A 16915-nucleotide genomic window follows, 5' to 3' on the forward strand; every position below is an offset into this window, starting at 1 on the left:
TATCCGGGATAATGGAGGGCCGGAGCGGAATAGTTTTGCCCCCGTCCCTGAAATTTTCCACGCTTAGTGGTAAGCCTCATCTTGCTTTTTCTTTCTTTCTAGAAGTGCCAACCCATTAAACTTTTTTGTCTGTTACAGATTGATCGTGTTTAACTCATGCTATATTAGGCCACCAATGCAGACCTTTGTCTCAAAATGTGCCCGGTTTATGTTGAAATGTACTACATAGGATTTGGCAGTGTTTGTACATATGATAATTAAATTGTTATAACAAAGAATACATTTCCTCCTAACCTCAGATTTGGGTTGCTAGAGATTTGCTTGCTGTTAAGAGCCGTTTCTGCCTCAATTGTTTGATGTACTACAAGTCACATCTGCACTCTACATTTGAAGTGGTGTGATATCACTTTAAATTCTCGTGGCTTCCCCCAAAGAATCCTGGGAACTGTAGTTTGTTAAGGGCGCTGAGAGTTGTTAGGAGACCCCTATTCCCCTGTTCACAGAGGTACAATTCCCAGAGTTCCCTGGGGAGGGAGATTGATTGGGAGATTCCACCCCACCCCACCCAAATAATCGCTGGTGCTACTGTTGATTCTGACCAACACAGCCACAATTGAACCAAGAACCTAAATAATCCTAATATGTGAAAGTACCCTCATGTTTTCTCTGGGCCACTGTAAAAAAATCACCACCACCCTCTGACCAGCAAGATAAATTCCAAAGAAGAGAAAGAATACATTTCCCAAGGTAGAAGACAATTTATATTTTATTTTCAACACATTCTTTGCATTTTATATACATATACACATATAGCCACGTGCTCACACAAATGTATTAAAAGCTAAAACCTTACTACATTGCAGAAATTTAAAAATGAATAATATGAAGAGGGGAAATGTACAAGGTAACTTTCCGTTCTCAGAAAACAACGAAACAAAACTGATCTCTTGTTTATTCCTCGGGAGAAATTCAATCAGACCTATTATAAAACATTTCTTATGACAAATATTGGTCATGATACCTCCCCCCCCCCCGCCCAAGAAAAACCTGTTGTAAAAGAATAGTAATAGGAGAAAGTTTTACCATAAGAACATTTGTGGAGCATTTGCAGATTTGAAGAAATAAACTCGCAGGTGTCGGACACAGGCTAAAAACCCTGGCACTGCAAAATCCCAAACCCTGAACCAACTCCCACAATTTAAAAAAATGTACATTTGCTGGGTGTTATCTCTGCCAATGAGAGATGGGGCTGGGCTGGGGAGAGGTTAGAGGCAGCCAAGAGAGACAGCATTTCACTTTTTATGAAAGAGGAGAGGCTTCACCATGCCTGCCAAAATCTTGGGTAGTTGGGCAGCGATCACTTCCGACATCATCTCCGGAAAGTCTACACTCAGCGCCCGAGATTGGAGGAAAGTATTCAAGCAGTAGAGATGGAGTTGTTTCACAAGCTGTATTTTTTTATTTTTTACAAGAAAAACAATAATTTAAAAAATCAATAAATTATCCAAACAATGTACGTTGTTCTTCACTCTGCCCCCCCACACATCCCATAATTGCCCGATACTTATGAAGCTGTGTGCAATGCAGAAAGTTATATTTTCTCTCTCATCTTCCTTGCTTCTCACAATCTCATCCTCATCCCACTTCACGGCGGGAGACAAAATGACAGGTGAATATTTCTAGGTGACCACTAAGCTACTGTGGCAATGTGAGAATGAGACCCAGTGATTGAGTTGGGAATGGGCCAATCTGTGAGTTTCTCTTTCCCTCGGTTTCTCAACCCACCCCCAATCTTAATTCTCCACATTTCCACCCCAGTTTGCAGGGTATTTCTTTTAAATCCTCATGAAAATTCACCGGCATTTTAGTGCAAATTGATCCTTAAATATACAGAGGTTTGTACGCACTGTTTCCTAATGTACACATTTGTGCAAAGCCATTTCCCCTAAAATAATGCATTTTTGTGTTATTTTCATGTATTTTATGTACACTTTCCCCCAATACATGCATATCTGTGCACATTATTACTGGGCTAGAGAAATGCATTTCAAAATTTGAAAAAAAAAGTGTAGATTTTGAAGGATGGCTGTTTCATAGCTCCTATTTTTTCAGAAAGTGCAAATTAAGTTGGTTTGCCTTTAAGTGAGAACTCAAGCCTAATTTCCTCTCCACCCCTACTAGCAAGGAGAAAATGATTGCATAATTGCATATATATATGCACATTGCTATCCTAAGCTTGGCTTCAGATTTCTTTTGGGGGCAGGGGTAAGACACATAAATGTGTAAATACTGTATTTTTCGCTCTATAGGATGCACTTTTTCCCCTCCAAAAATTAAGGGGAAATGTGTGTGCATCCCATAGAGCGAATGCAGGCTCCTTTGCTTCAGCGATAGCAATGCAAAGTCTCCGAAGCGCAGAGGGAGCGCTCCCTCCACGCTGCGGAGGCTACGCGTTGCTTTCGCTGAAGTCTGGAGAGTGAGAGGGGTCAGTGTGCACCGACCCCTCTCACTCTCCAGGCTTCAGGGATAGCCGCCTGAAGCCTTTGGAGCGCAGCGGGAACTCGCGCTGTGCTCCAAAGGCTTCGGGTTCCTTTTGCTGAAGCTGGGAAAGCAAGACTTTCCCGGCTTCAGCAGAGAGGGAGAGCTGCGCAGCGCCCCTTCAGCTAAGCGGGAGGAGAAATGGAAGGGGCTCCGCTTCTCCTGCCACTTCGCTGAAGGGGCGTTGAGCAGACAGGGAGAGTTTTTTTCCCCTTGTTCTCCCCCTCTAAAACAAGGTGCGTCCTATGGTCGGGTGCGTCCTATAGAGCAAAAAATACGGTAACAGCATATATCCTAAAGACAAAACAGCCTCAGCTGACCTTCATTCCAAGGCAAATGAACCCTGGGCAGGAGCTTCGAAGCCTTGGAGTCTTTCACTGTAACAGTAAGTGTGTAACAGTAAGATAATCTTAAGGATTGCTGAAATAAACTTACATCGTGCATGGAGTCCATAAGTTTCGTCAGCTGATAGAAGCGTTGCGAACTAGCCACAACCCCTTTCTGCCGCAGCCCGATTGCCTTGACCAGCTCTCTGATGTAGTTTGTTCTCATCTCCTCGAACTGGCTTTGGCTTCTGAGACCTTCCAACGGAACTGAAAGAGGGAGGGAAAGACAACACACATTGTTTTGCTTTGTCTCCCTGCCCCCCGTTGCTCAAATTCTGAAATAAAGCAAAAAGCGCATTCTCGTCCTCTCTCAGGGGTTGTACAGATTCACCAAGTTACCTGGGTATGTTGGACAGAGTTTGAAGCAGATAAAAAAAGGTAAAGGTAAAGGACCCCTGACAGTTAAGTCCAGTCGCAGACAACTCTAGAGTTAATAATAATAATAATAATAATAATAATAATAATTTTTATTTATACCCCGCCCTCCCCAGCCAAGGCCGGGCTCAGAGTGGCTTACAAACAATAATAAAAACAAGAAGAATGATTACAACTTAAAAACAAAAATAAAATACAACATTAAAATAATGGAACATTAAAATATTAAAATGTAGCCTCATCGCAGGAGGAGAAGGAAAAGAAAGAAAAAGAGAGAGAGAGAGAGAGAGAGAGAGAGAGAGAGGGAGGGAGGGAATCAAATTGGCTCCAAGCCAAAGGCCAGGCGGAACAACTCTGTCTTACAGGCCCTGCGGAAAGAAATCAGATCCTGCAGGGCCCTGGTCTCATGAGGCAGAGCGTTCCACCAGGCCGGAGCCAGAGTTGAAAAGGCCCTGGCTCTGGTTGAAGCCAATCTAACTTCCTTCAAGGGTTGCGGCGCTCATCTCGCTTTACAGGCCGAGGGAGCTGGCATTTGTTCTCAGACAGTTTTTCCAGGTCATGTGGCCAGCAACGGAACACCGAAACCAGAGCAGCACACGGAAACACCGTTTACCTTCCTGCCGGAGTGGTACCTATTTATCTACTTGGACTACTATGTGCTTTCGAACTGCTAGGTTGACAGGAGCTGGGACCGAACCACCGACCTTCTGATCAGCAAGCCCAAGAGGCTCAGTAGTTTAGACCACAGCGCCACCCGCATCCCTCTGAAGCAGATATCCAAACTCAAAGTTCATCACCAAATTAACCATGTTTGATCAGAGTTTGGGCGGTGGGTAGCAACTGGAGGCTGGGGAGATTTGCATGATGGGTGAGGCTGATGGGGGGAAAAAGATTCCCCTTCTAATGCTTTACTCTTATTCACACTTGTGTGCTCATCCTCATGTGTTTAAGGGCCAATTGACGCAGAAAAGGCAATGCACCAGAAACAGGAAACTGTTTCCTTGCCCACTTCTGCGATGTAGTGATGGCTACCAGCTTGGATGGCTTTAAAAGGGGACCAGACACATTCATGAAGGATAAAGCTATCAATAGGCACTAGCCATGATGCCTCTGTCCTGCCTCCAGCGCCAAGAGTAGTATATCTCAGAATACCACTTGCTAGGAATCACCTCTGAGCTACAGTCCCTAACCGTGAAGTTATGTCCCTGCGGTCCTTGAAAATTCAGCTTTTTGTTTTCACCCAGGCAGTTGGATGGAGCATAGATAAAATGTGCCATTTGAAGAAGAGGAAGAGGAAGAGGGAGAGGGAGAAGGAGAAGGAGAAGGAGAAGGAGAAGGAGAAGGAGAAGGAGGAGGAGGAGGAGGAGGAGGAGGAGGAGGAGGAGGAGGAGAAGAAGAAGAAGAAGAAGAAGAAGAAGAAGAAGAAGAAGAAGAAGAAGAAGCAGCAGCAGCAGCTGTGTCTTACTTGTATTGAGAAGGAGCAAGGCTTTCATGCAGAGATACTCTTCACTGCTTACTTGCAGCTTGACAAACTCCTGGGGAATTTGCCACATGGTCAGGCACAGTGAATAGAATGATGAGTCCTTCATCCTCTGTCTTGCACCCAGAAAACAAGAAAGAAACTTAAATAAATGAATGCTAAATCCATGATTATTCCATGTACAAACCTTGGAACTGAGTGTGCTGGATCATGACTTTTTCTTACTAACAAGTTTGTTGCCATACAGATAAAAATAAAATAAAAAGTTAGCCCTTCAAGAAGGGTGTGGGTGTGTGGGTGTGGGTGTGGGTGGATGAGCTTGGAAGCCACAAAGGCTTCCCTTTAAAAAAAAATAATTTTATTTTGCCAATTGCAGCAGTATAAAACAACACAGTGTCAAATATCTCATGTGCCGATGTTACAGCATATGACTGGAAATAAGTGATAAGCATTAAAATCTGATGATCGGTAAGTAAAACAACTAACTGATATATCCTCTCCAAAACCCAGTATGGGTATGTGAAGGTTGTGAACTCTCAAGCAAAGTGTTTGTGACCATTACCATTCAAATCTCAATTCTGCCATGAATTGACTCAGTCACTTTATACACTCTTTTGGTCTCAGTCACCCATGTGTAATTCTTGGCAATTCCCTCCTCCAATCAAAAATGGATTGGAAGAAAGCCAATGAACTGAAGCTCAACCCAGATTTGATGGAAGTACTACGGATGGCTCCATCTGGACTGCATGGAGTTGCTCTCCCCTTGAAAGATCAGGCTCACAGTCTAAAGGAACCATCAGATTAGTCTTATCTTTAAAGGTCCATGTGGCCTTTGGGTTTTGAAGCACCCATCATCACCATTGCCAGCTGTGACCCCTCCTGGACAGAGAGAGTCTTGCATGCACTGCCAGAATCTTACACTGACTGCTGCCATGCACTATATGTGGGGCTGCCTTTGAAGACTGTTCAGAAATGGCAGTTAGTGCAAAACCCAACAACAGCACCTGTTTTATTTGGGTCTGGTCCTATAGGAGGTATCATGCAAGTCTGAGAACACCTGAAGTAGCTTCTGGTCTAGGCACAATTCAAAATGCTGGTTTTAACCTATACACCCTTAAACTATTTGGGAGCATGAACCTATTTATTAGCATCAGATAATATTAGCTTATATTTATTTACTTATTAGCATCAGCAAATATTAGCATCAGTCTCCGATCAGCTGCTTCATGTTCACCCTCCAGTAGAAGAAATGTGGGTGGTGATCAGAGATGGGACCTTTCCACTCATGGTACCACATTTATGGAACTCACCACATCAAAAATATTCACCTGGTCCTTCTTTTCTTTCCTTTTTCTTCTTTTCTTTTTTACATTCAATTTTTTTAAATTTATTTTTCTTTCATTAGACAGTTACATATTCCAATCCATACTTTAACATATATTAAATATAAAACAAATCCAAACAGTATCCACATTTCTTCACCCATGACTTCCTACCACCTCACTGCAGCTTCTTCTATCCTACTTTCTTTTCAATTGTGTTGATTATTATCTCATTTACACACAATAAATAACTTACCTATCTGAATTTTTACTTTGCGAAATTTATTCAATACATATCAAGGGTTTGATTTGGGAACAATATTTTGCCAGATATTCTTTCCCACGTTCCCACTCTTTTTAAAAAGTTTTTGGTTTGATTGTTGTCCAATTATCGGTGTCATTTTAGCCAATTCCAGATACTCACACAGCTTATTTTGCCAGTCTGCCTTTGCTGGTAACATAGCCCCTTTCCAATTCCTGGCAATTAACATTTTGGCAAGCCAGTCCTTATTTTCTTTTGGCACCAGGTGGAAACATTTTTATTCACCCAGGCTTCTAAAATACTGCATCTATTTTAACCTCCTGTTATATTTACCTACCGCTGCAGGTAGCTGGAATTGGCATTGCTTAATGCATGCAATGTTTAGAGAGCAAGAGCACGTGAATAAGGCAAGAGAAGCTGGAATCCTTTACTTACTCATTCAGTATTAAGTCAGGTGCAAAATACAGCATCTGCCCACAGACATGCTTATAAGACCTCCATCCCATGGCAAACACCATAAGGCTCATCCAGGAGTACTGGATAAGGGTTATCTGATCATCAATGTGTAGGCCCCGGAATCCTGGAAAAGTGGAGAGGAGGAGGCAGGTTAACAACATGAAAAGGTGCCTTTTACCATATGCAGTGGGCTTGTAAGAAAGTAAAATGCTTCTGGGAAATGATATATAATGAGATTAAGAAAATGTTGAAATATACATTTGTGAAAAGACCAGACGCATTTTTACTTGGTATTAAAGGACAGAAATTAATAGACAGGATAAAAAATTTGTTTTTATATGCAACTACAGTGGCGAGGGTACTATTAGCCCAACGACGGAAACAGGAAGAATTACCAGTGAAGGAGGAGTAGCAAATAAAACTGATGGAGGATCCAGAACGGTCTCGGTTCTGTATACCTGAAGGAGCGTCTCCACCCCCATCGTTCAGCCCGGACACTGAGATCCAGCACTGAGGGCCTTCTGGCGGTTCCCTCATTGTGAGAAGTGAGGTTACAGGGAACCAGACAGAGGGCCTTCTTGGTAGTGGCACCCACCCTGTGGAACACCCTCCCTTCAGATGTGAAGGAAATAAGCAGCTATCCTATCTTTAAAAGACATCTGAAGTTCAGGGAAGTTTTTAATATTTAATGTTGTACTGTTTTTAACACTTGATTGGGAGCCGCCCAGAGTGGCTGGGGAAACTCAGCCAGATGGGCGGGGTACAAATAAATTATTATTAATAATAATAATAATAATAATAATAATAATAATTATTATTATTATTATTATTATTACTGGCAAAGTTGACTGGGAGAATTTGGGACCAGAAAGACCAGGACTTCCTTAAGGGTTGGAAGAAATATATGCCTTATTTGAAAGACAATTGCATTCATGACAGCAGCCACGAAATTAAAAGACGCCTGCTTCTTGGGAGAAGGGCAATGACAGGCCTAGACAGCATCTTGAGAAGTAGAGACATCACCTTGCCAACAAAGGTCCGTATAGTTAAAGCTATGGTTTTCCCAGTAGTGATGTATGGAAGTGAGAGCTGGACCATAAAGAAGGCTGATCGCCGAAGAATTGATGCTTTTGAATTATGGTGCTGGAGGAGACTCTTGAGAGTCCCATGGACTGCAAGAAGATCAAACCTCTCCATTCTGAAGGAAATCAGCCCTGAGTGCTCACTGGAAGGACAGATTGTGAAGCTGAGGCTCCAGTACTTTGGCCACCTCATGAGAAGAGAAGACTCCCTGGAGAAGACCCTGATGTTGGGAAAGATGGAGGGCACAAGGAGAAGGGGGCGACAGAGGACGAGATGGTTGGATAGTGTTTTCGAGGTTACCAGCATGAGTCTGACCAAGCTGCGGGGGGCAGTGGAGGACAGGAGTGCCTGGTGTTCTCTGGTCCATGGGGTCACGAAGAGTCGGACACGACTAAACGACTAAACAACAACAAAACATCGCTTACAAGAAGTTTTGTAAGGAGGACTATACAAATTATTGTAAAATGATTTACAAAGGAAATAATTAGGAGACGAAGTTTAAAAGCATTAATTATAATAATAAAATGCAAGATCAGATAACAAATTTGAAAATCACTAGACAGCATTGACGGAAGTCACAGGCTATAGCCAAAATGAGGATGATGTGATGTGAAGTTTGGTTTGGAAAATATATGCAAAAACTAATAAAAATTATTTTAAAAGAAAAGAGAAAAGAAAATTTGCAGCCCTTCTCATTTCCAAAGGCACGTACGGTGGATGGTGTCTGGCACAGAGGGTCTCAAATTATGCAGGTTCGGCCTATGCAATCTTCTTACTGTGGATAAGCTGGGTTTGCATTAATATGCTCAGCAAATAAGAGAAACACACATCTCCTCTCCCCGCAGCCACCTTGCTGAAACAACGATTAAAGCAATGATGAGAAAGGCACAGGAGTCTCCCGTTTGAAGCCCTGAGGGCTATAGGAATGCAAGAAGCACCAGGCCATCTGGTGCAGCATCCTGCTCTCTCGGTGGCCAGAGAGATGCCCTTATGGGATGCTCACAAGCAGGACCCAAGTGCTATGGCACCGTCCCTATTTGTTGATTCCAGCAACTAGTATTCAGCAGTATGCCATCTCTGGTGGTAGAGGTACTGCAGGGTTCACCTCGCCTGGATGGTTCACTCCCGCAGAGATCACTCCATGGGCTGGATCGTGTCTGCGCAGATGCGATTTCCTGCACCGCGGAAGTGAGTCCCTGCTCCACGCTGCATCTGTTTAGCACAGCGTGCGGGGACTCGCCCAGCAGGCGGCTCCGTTTGGGGGTGGCTCATGGGCCATTTAAACGACCTCCATGGACTGCTTGTGGCCCATGGGCCGCAGGTTGCTGACGCCTGAGGTACTGCATAGCCATTGTATAGTCTGTCTTTCGATAGGAACCAACAGTTGGGTCAGGGAAGTAGATATGTTGGAAATTTATTGCATGGGAAAATATGGAAATATTCCCTTATTAAAATAATACATGTAATGGAGTAAACGTTTTTTAAAACAACAAACAAGCAGCACATCCATTCACCAGATGTTATCCTGTTCAACCTGAGCTAAAATAATATGGATGCTTAAAAACCAACTCGTTGGTTAGAAGGAAATGTGGTCACAAGGGATTAGATCTAGATTCAAGCCTTGCCCATGAATTGCTCCAAGGGATTAAATGAATGTTTAACCTGCCTTTCCTCATATGAACTTGCCTGAACCCTCAGATGTGCCACCTCCATGAGAACAAAAGGAGATCAAGCTACATGCTGGATCAAGCCACGGGCAAATTGGATCCAGAATCCTGTTCTCACAGGGACCAATCAGATGCCTGGAATTCCTTTTCATTTCACAACAGCAAGGGGAACAGAGTTGTCTAAGCAGAAGACAGTATGAACAGAGGGCAGATCCACACCACCCTGGGAACTGCAGTTTGTTAAGGGTGCTTTGTGAGTGTGAAACTACAGTTCTCAGAATTCTTTGGGGGAAGCCATGTGGTTTAAATATACTTTGGATGTGCTTTAAATATATGGTGAAACATCCTATCGGTGTCCTATTAAAGCATCTGGACCATTTATTTATAGACGTATTCCTTTACCACCATATCATGAAAAATATCAGGGTGGTGAACAGTGTCAAATCCTTAAACCCTTCAAAATTAAAAATACAGATAATCATTAAGATGGCTGGCTAATCAAAATAAAAATTAAACAACTTCACAGGCCTGTTGGCATAATAATGTATTCAAGATGCACCTAAATATCAAAGCAGCAGGGGAAAGCTGTGGATAGGACACATTACATAACTTAATATCTATCTTACGTGTTATTGCGGCTGATTTTTATTATTATTATGTTATCATTTTTACAATGCCTACATTGTCTTATACCAAGCCAATTGGTTCATTTAGCACAGTATTGTTAACAAGTCAAACAACCCATACCATCACAAATTTCTTCCTATGTTTAGTTGGAATCCCTTTCCGGTAATTTGAAAAGGCTGGCCTGAATCCTGCCCTCTGAAGCAGCAGAGAACAAATTTGCTCCATCAAATATTTGAAGATGACTATTGAGCATCCTTTCCCCAGGCTGAACATACCGGATTCTTTCAGTCCTTCATTATAGGACTTGGTCTCAAAGTTCCTCCCCATCTTTCTCACCTACTTCTGGACCACATTCTAGTTAGTCGATTTCCTTCTTAAACTGTGACTCTCAAAACTGGACGCAGTTCTCCAGATAAGGTCTGAACAAAGCAGAACAGAGCGGTACTGTTACCCAAAGCGTTACCTGGTAATGACTTGGACCACTTGACTACACAGAGGAGCTGCCTCTCACATAGTTGATTGAGGCTGGTCAACAAAGCACTTGGGGTTTCTGGTTGTGTGTTGTCATATCCTGCATAGACCACTTCCGGTTCGATGCTCTCCAAGACATTGATCAATGGAGGAATAAGCTGGACTTCTTGTGCTGGAGAAAAAGAGAGCCTTTGTGCCAGGGTTTGGCCGTCCTTAGGAAGGGCTACCGATGGCTGGAGTGCAACATCTAATGCTCTCAGCACTTTGAGCTTATTGAACTTCTTAAACTTTCGACCTGCAATCCAAAAACACACATCTAAGGGACAGCAAACAGAAACAGAAATGCAAAGCAGATAAAAACATCATATAAGCATGCATACTTATGGTAATTCAATGAGCAGCTTTTTGTACAATTGCAATGTCATATGCATAGTAGCGCAGCTAATATTGGGAACTGGTGAGATCAGAGAACAAACCAACTCTGCTTTAAAGTTCTTAGCTAATGATGAATTGGTACCATGCTGAGCTCGCCACCACCTCACTCTCCTGGTAAACAGCAGCAATGCAACTGACCAGAGGTAAGGTAAATGAAGAGACTTCACCATCTGCTACTGCTGAGGCTCCACTCATAATTACCGTATTTTTCTGTGTATTGGACAAAGTTTTTTGACTCAAAAATCACATTAAGGTCGTCCAATACATGGGTAGTGGCATGGGGGGGGGAGCGGGGCGCCGCCAGCCATCCAGTTGACGGGAGCATGGCTTCCCCCAATGCTGCAGCGAGGGGGGAGCGATCTGGTTGGTGTTTTCTGCCCGCAGTTGCATAGGGGGGGGGAAGCTGCACGCCGCCAGCCAGCTCATTGGTGGGAGTGCAACTTCCCCCAATGCCGCTGCGCATGGCGGGCACTCCCCGGATCCTTTCCCCCACGTGGCAGCAACAGGGGAGGCTGCGCTCCCACCCACCGGGCCATCTCCCCTCATTTTCTTAAAATTGGGTCCCCAAAAATAGGGGGGTCTTATACATGGGGGCATCCTAGAGATGAAAAAATATGGTAGTTTGGCCACCAAAGCAACCCCCTTCATTCCCTGCTGTAACTTGTGGTTGCCAGGAGTCTGAGAAATGTAGCAAGGACCCCCAAAGCCTTGGAAACTTGCAATTTTCTGCAATCATGGTACTGAATCAAGGCTGCATTCTATCACTGCCAGCTATGTTTTGCAGAAAAAGAAGAGGGCAGCAGGGGCATTACAAGAGAATCATAGAAACACAGAATTGTAGAGTTAGAAGGGACGCAAGGGTCATCTACTCCAACCCCCTACAATGCAGAAATCTCAACTAAAGCATCCATGGCAGATGGCCATCCAACCTCTGCTTTAAAACCTCTGCTTTAAAGGAAGGAGAGTCCCCAACCTCCTGAGGGAGTCTATTCCACTGTCAAACAAATGTCAGATCATTCTTCCTGATGTTGAGTTGGAATATACTTTCTTGCAACTTGAAGCTATTGGTTTAAGTCCTACCCCCCAGAGCAGGAGAAAACAAGCATGCTCCTTCCTCCATGTGACAGCCCTTGAGATAGTTGAAGACAGCTGTCATATCTCAGTCTCTTCTTTTCCAGGCCAAACATACCCACCTCATAAGGCTTGGTTTCCAGACCGCTGAGGTCGCTCTCCTCTGCACCCATTCCAGCTTATCAATTTCCTTCTTACATTGTGGTGCCCAGTAAAATGGCACAGAAAGGCAAGGTTTCCGGGGCTTGTAGTGCTCCATTGGGCAGGTATTGAAAAAGGGGATCTCCAAGCTTATTGTGTGCCGGATGCCATCACTCAGTGCAACAAGACTTGGAGCTGAGCATAGGTCCAAGCATATACCAAGCTACTTTGGGCCTGCTATAAAAATGAATCTGAATCACCACATTTTAGGTGAACATGTTCCAAGTCAAGCTGGAGATGGTTGCCTGTTATTAAACTTAAACATTTTGGGTCTATTGTTGCCTATGGAACCAACTAGGTTTGGGATCAGAGACACTATAGCTATGTAATATATCATGAGCCACATCCTGGATCATCTTCTGCTAATTTAGGTTTATAGTCTGCTGTGCCCCATAGACTCAAGGCAGGTTATAGCAATAAATGGGCAATTCTCACCCTTGCCCTGGTCTAGAAAAGGGGTATGGGCTGAATGAGATCCACTAGGTCTGTGAAGCCGTCTCAGCCTAGCCACAGCCACCTGCCCTACAATCAAAGATGGGGCTTTGATAAAAGGGACTTAACAGGCATTGCTGATGGGTTGCCTGCAAACAATCTGATTGTTGGCACTTGGGAAGCCCCATGCAGAGGGTGTTGCAACTGCTGACTGTTGCTACAAGGCTCTGTTTCAAACTGCATGGGCAAAAATGGGTCACCAGGTGTCACTGTAATGTCAAGTGATAGACAGGTGTGCAACCTGCCAGCCATATGCAGTGCACCAACCCTGGCCTAGAAAGTTGTGTCTGCTTATTTCATCACTTTGCTCCTACGATTTTCCACATTAAGGGGGCTGTCAACAGGGTTTCCCCACTCCCCCAGCATCAAATAACATGGAAATGAGTGCTAAGCAAGCACTATATTCCATTACTTTTCCAGAAGTGGCTTTTAAATCATGTGAAAGTTCAAATATAATGCAGAAATTAACAGTATGGGAAAATGTAGGGGAAAGGGAATCAAATGCTATATGAATGCAGCCCTAGAAGAAGGGAAAGGGATGCTTCACAGAATGGAGAAGGATGCAAAATAACAGACTAGAAAGCAATTGGGCAGGGAAATATTATGAGCACTAATTGCAATAAATGGATGCACAATAGGTATCAAATCTTTCCTTTGAATAGGGAACCTAATGAGTGCTAGTTAGATCCAATGGATGTGAAATAGCTAGTATCTGCACAGTATCTGGTTTCTATGCCTTTTAGCTGGCGAAGAAGAAGAAGAAGAAGAAGGAGAAGAAGAAGAAGAAGAAGAAGAAGAAGAAGAAGAAGAAGAAGAAGAAGAAGAAGACTGTGCTGTCCATCAGACTGAGTTGCCCCAGCCACTCTGGGTGGCTTCCAACAAATTAAAACATTAAACACCATGGGGAATTAAGTCAGATTTCAGTGACTTTTAGGCTGCAATCTTCACAATGCTTTTGTGGGACCAAGCCCCACTGAATACAGCTGCACTCAGTGGCACTTACTTCTGAGTAAACCTGCAGAGGTTTACATTGTGAGGAAGGAACACAGCACAGGAATGTTTGGATTTAAATTTCATGCGAAGTCAGCATAAGCATGTAATAAATGGGGAAATTTGCTTCTTCCCCTTTGCAGATGTATCTCAGAAACATGGAGCAGCTTTTGAGGCAATGTGGAAATATCCAGAGAAAAACATAAAGTTTCTCCCAGATCCATATTCTGCATTAGACAACATTTGGTGTTTGTCTTCTCTGGACCTTAGGAGTAGCACTGGAGGAAAAGGCAAGGGATGATCGATAGTCTGTTTGGTCTCCTACAGAACTATTCATACCTAATTCTCGATTTAGATTTATTCCACTTTTCCCAAGGGTGTGGAAGAAAGTTGGAAGAGAAGGTACCAAGCTGTGCTAGACAATTCACTGCAAACAGACAAGGTTCTATGAAGAATGCTTCACCAAATAAGTAGGTGAAAAATGTTGACGATTTATTATTTCCCGACAGACTACCATAATTCTGCCTCCAAGGTCACTCTGCCCTCTTAGTTCTCTATGTACTCCAGAAGGAGTGGGCCCAGGCTACAGAACAAAGCAGGGGTGATAGATCAAGATTTCAAAGACAAATTTGAAGTAACATCTTGTGAAAAATCTTACTTGCAAAAGGTTTTCATTTTCCCCCCTCCTGGGATGTGATATAGATAGGATAGCTGTTAAGTTTATTGAAAAGGGACACGAAGGGGCTCATCGTACTAGATTCTCCAGTGGTTAGTGGCAGGTGGAATAACTATTTAGCCTCCACTACTAGGGATAGGCAAATTTGTCAATTCCTGCTTCACTCAGCTTCTCATTTCTCCACCCTTCAGTTTTCCACATCTTAACATCGGTTTGCCCATTTGCCTGTAACAGTTCCTCATGAAAATTCACCAGAACTTATGCATGAACTTCTCAGAGTGTTTGTATGCCTAAAATGCATTATTTTGCAAAGCCATGTTCCCTAATGTCATACCTCGTGTTGCATCCTGCTCTTGTTACGGACTTTCAACTTATAAACACGGCAAACCTGTAAGTGTTTACTTCTGGGTTCGCCGCCCATGCATGCGCAGAAGCGATCTGTGTGCTTCACTGCACACACAGAAGCGTTCCATCGTGCCACACACATGTGCAGAAGAGGCACTCTAGTTGCGGACTTTTCAGGGTGCGAATGGCACCCCGAAATGGATTAAGTCCGCAACTAGAGGTACCACTGTAAAATGTATTTGTGTGTGTTATTTTATGCACACTTTACCACAGTGTAGGCATCTCTGTGTGTGCGTGCGTGTGTGCACACACACAAAATGCATTGCAACGTTAAAAGAAGTGCAGTTTTTGAAAGATGGCTGCATTTCGTAAAGTGCAAATTGGGGAGGTTCGCCACCTCAATTGCCTTTCTCTCCCTTCTTGGTACACTGCTAGCCACAAGGAACCTTAATGCCATCCTCACTCTCTCCCACGCCCAGCCCAGCCCCAAAGAGAAGCATTTTACAGGAGAAAAGGCGAGGCTTAATTACCATGAAAATTCGTCAGCACTTCTCTGCAAATTTTTCCTAGCGTACACATTACAGTATGCAATCTTCCCTTGCGTTCTTTTTTTTTTTTTGGTAAGGCTATTTCCCCTTATATAATGCATTTGGGGATTTAAAAAAACTAATATATGCATTCATACGCATTGTTTACCCTTAGTAAATGCATTTTATACATTGGCTGCAGGACTGCACTGAAAAATTTGGAGAAATGTGAATTTCGAAGGATGGGTGCCCTTTGGCTTAGATATTCTATTGGAAAGTGTAAATTAAGTAGGTATGCCTTTAAATGTGAACTGAATCAAACTTCTTCCCCATCTCCATTGCCACACTCCATAAAAAAAAAAACCAACTGGATTGGGCAAAACAGTTTGCTAACCCTTGACCCTGCCTAAGGCTTTACAGAATGAGCATAATAAATATAACAAAGTAAACTAAAAATAATGTGCGATGGTGATCTGATCAGCTTTACAAAGGATTTTTTTTAAAAAAATGGTCTCATTTATGTCTCTGGTCACTAATGAAATTATGATGATCTCATGGGCAAAGCCATTGTCTCTGAGCAGTAGCGGAACAATAGAGTGTTTAATCCTGCGCAGGGAAACTGTCGGAAAAATGATGACAGAGCCAACATGGGTGCCAACTGAGAAGGAGTGAAGGAATGCGACATTTAGAAGTAGTAACAAGGAAAGAATGCTTAATTGCAGTGCTATAAATGCAAATTGGAACGCAAACACCCGATTAAACAAAGCAGTTCTTGCAAATACTTATCGCTATTATTTGGCGGGTCATTACAGCTGTTGTCTTGTTTTTTTTAAAAAAAAAGCTGCTGGCTGTTCAGAGCATAGCTGTCAACTTTTCCCTTTTCTTGCGAGGAATCCTATTCGGAATAAGGGAATGGTTCAGAGCTCTTTCCTGAGTTGTTTGATAGAAGGCTGGGCATTTCTGCTGAATTTTAGGCACAGCGGAGGGTCCCTAAAACTTGGGCGTGACCAGTGACCATGCCGACACGCCCCCCCTCCAGCAAAGAAAGAGGAGGAATGATTTTTGCCCTTTTGGAACACAGCACAAGACCAGGAGCAACCCCCCCCATCTCTCTGAACCCCTCCAAACTTGGGACTGGACAGGGCAGCTGGGGATTCTGCCCACAAAAGAGGCTTGCTTTGGCTCTCAGCTTCTTCTCCTCAGCTTAGAGCTACGAGACTGTGGAAGCATATTGGCCTACTACTTTGACTTCAAACCCGCCAGGCTCTCTTAAGCCCAGAGTGCCTGGCAATCCCAGAGACAAGCCCATGTTCCTCCATCAGTGATGGATGGACCTTGGGTCACCCTCATGAAGACCCAGAAGCCAACCAGGTCAACCAATCTCAAGAGGAAGTAGAGAATTATAGATAGAACCTGACAAGATAAGCTGCTAGATAGGGCTCAGTTAGGGGTAAGCAGGGGCTGAGTTACAAAGAGACTGTGAAGTCAAGTTGAAAGAAGACTGTGAAGAC

General features: G+C 43.4%; 1 protein-coding gene across 1 annotated transcript in view; it reads right to left on the minus strand.

The window, feature by feature from the left end:
- Positions 1-748: 748 nt before the first annotated feature.
- The window catches only part of PGR (progesterone receptor), a 57719-nt gene continuing 41552 nt past the window's right edge, over positions 749-16915 (minus strand). The window contains exons 4-8 of the mRNA XM_079973542.1: positions 10660-10962; positions 6799-6943; positions 4765-4895; positions 2974-3131; positions 749-1448 (exon numbers count right to left, since the gene is read on the minus strand). Coding sequence (XP_079829668.1) covers positions 1293-1448; positions 2974-3131; positions 4765-4895; positions 6799-6943; positions 10660-10962 — 893 coding nt within the window. The 3' untranslated portion in view covers positions 749-1292. The remainder of the gene's footprint in view (positions 1449-2973; positions 3132-4764; positions 4896-6798; positions 6944-10659; positions 10963-16915) is intronic.

Source organism: Podarcis cretensis (assembly GCF_951804945.1).
Source record: "Podarcis cretensis genome assembly, chromosome: 4".
NCBI classification, from domain to species: Eukaryota; Metazoa; Chordata; class Lepidosauria; order Squamata; family Lacertidae; genus Podarcis; species Podarcis cretensis.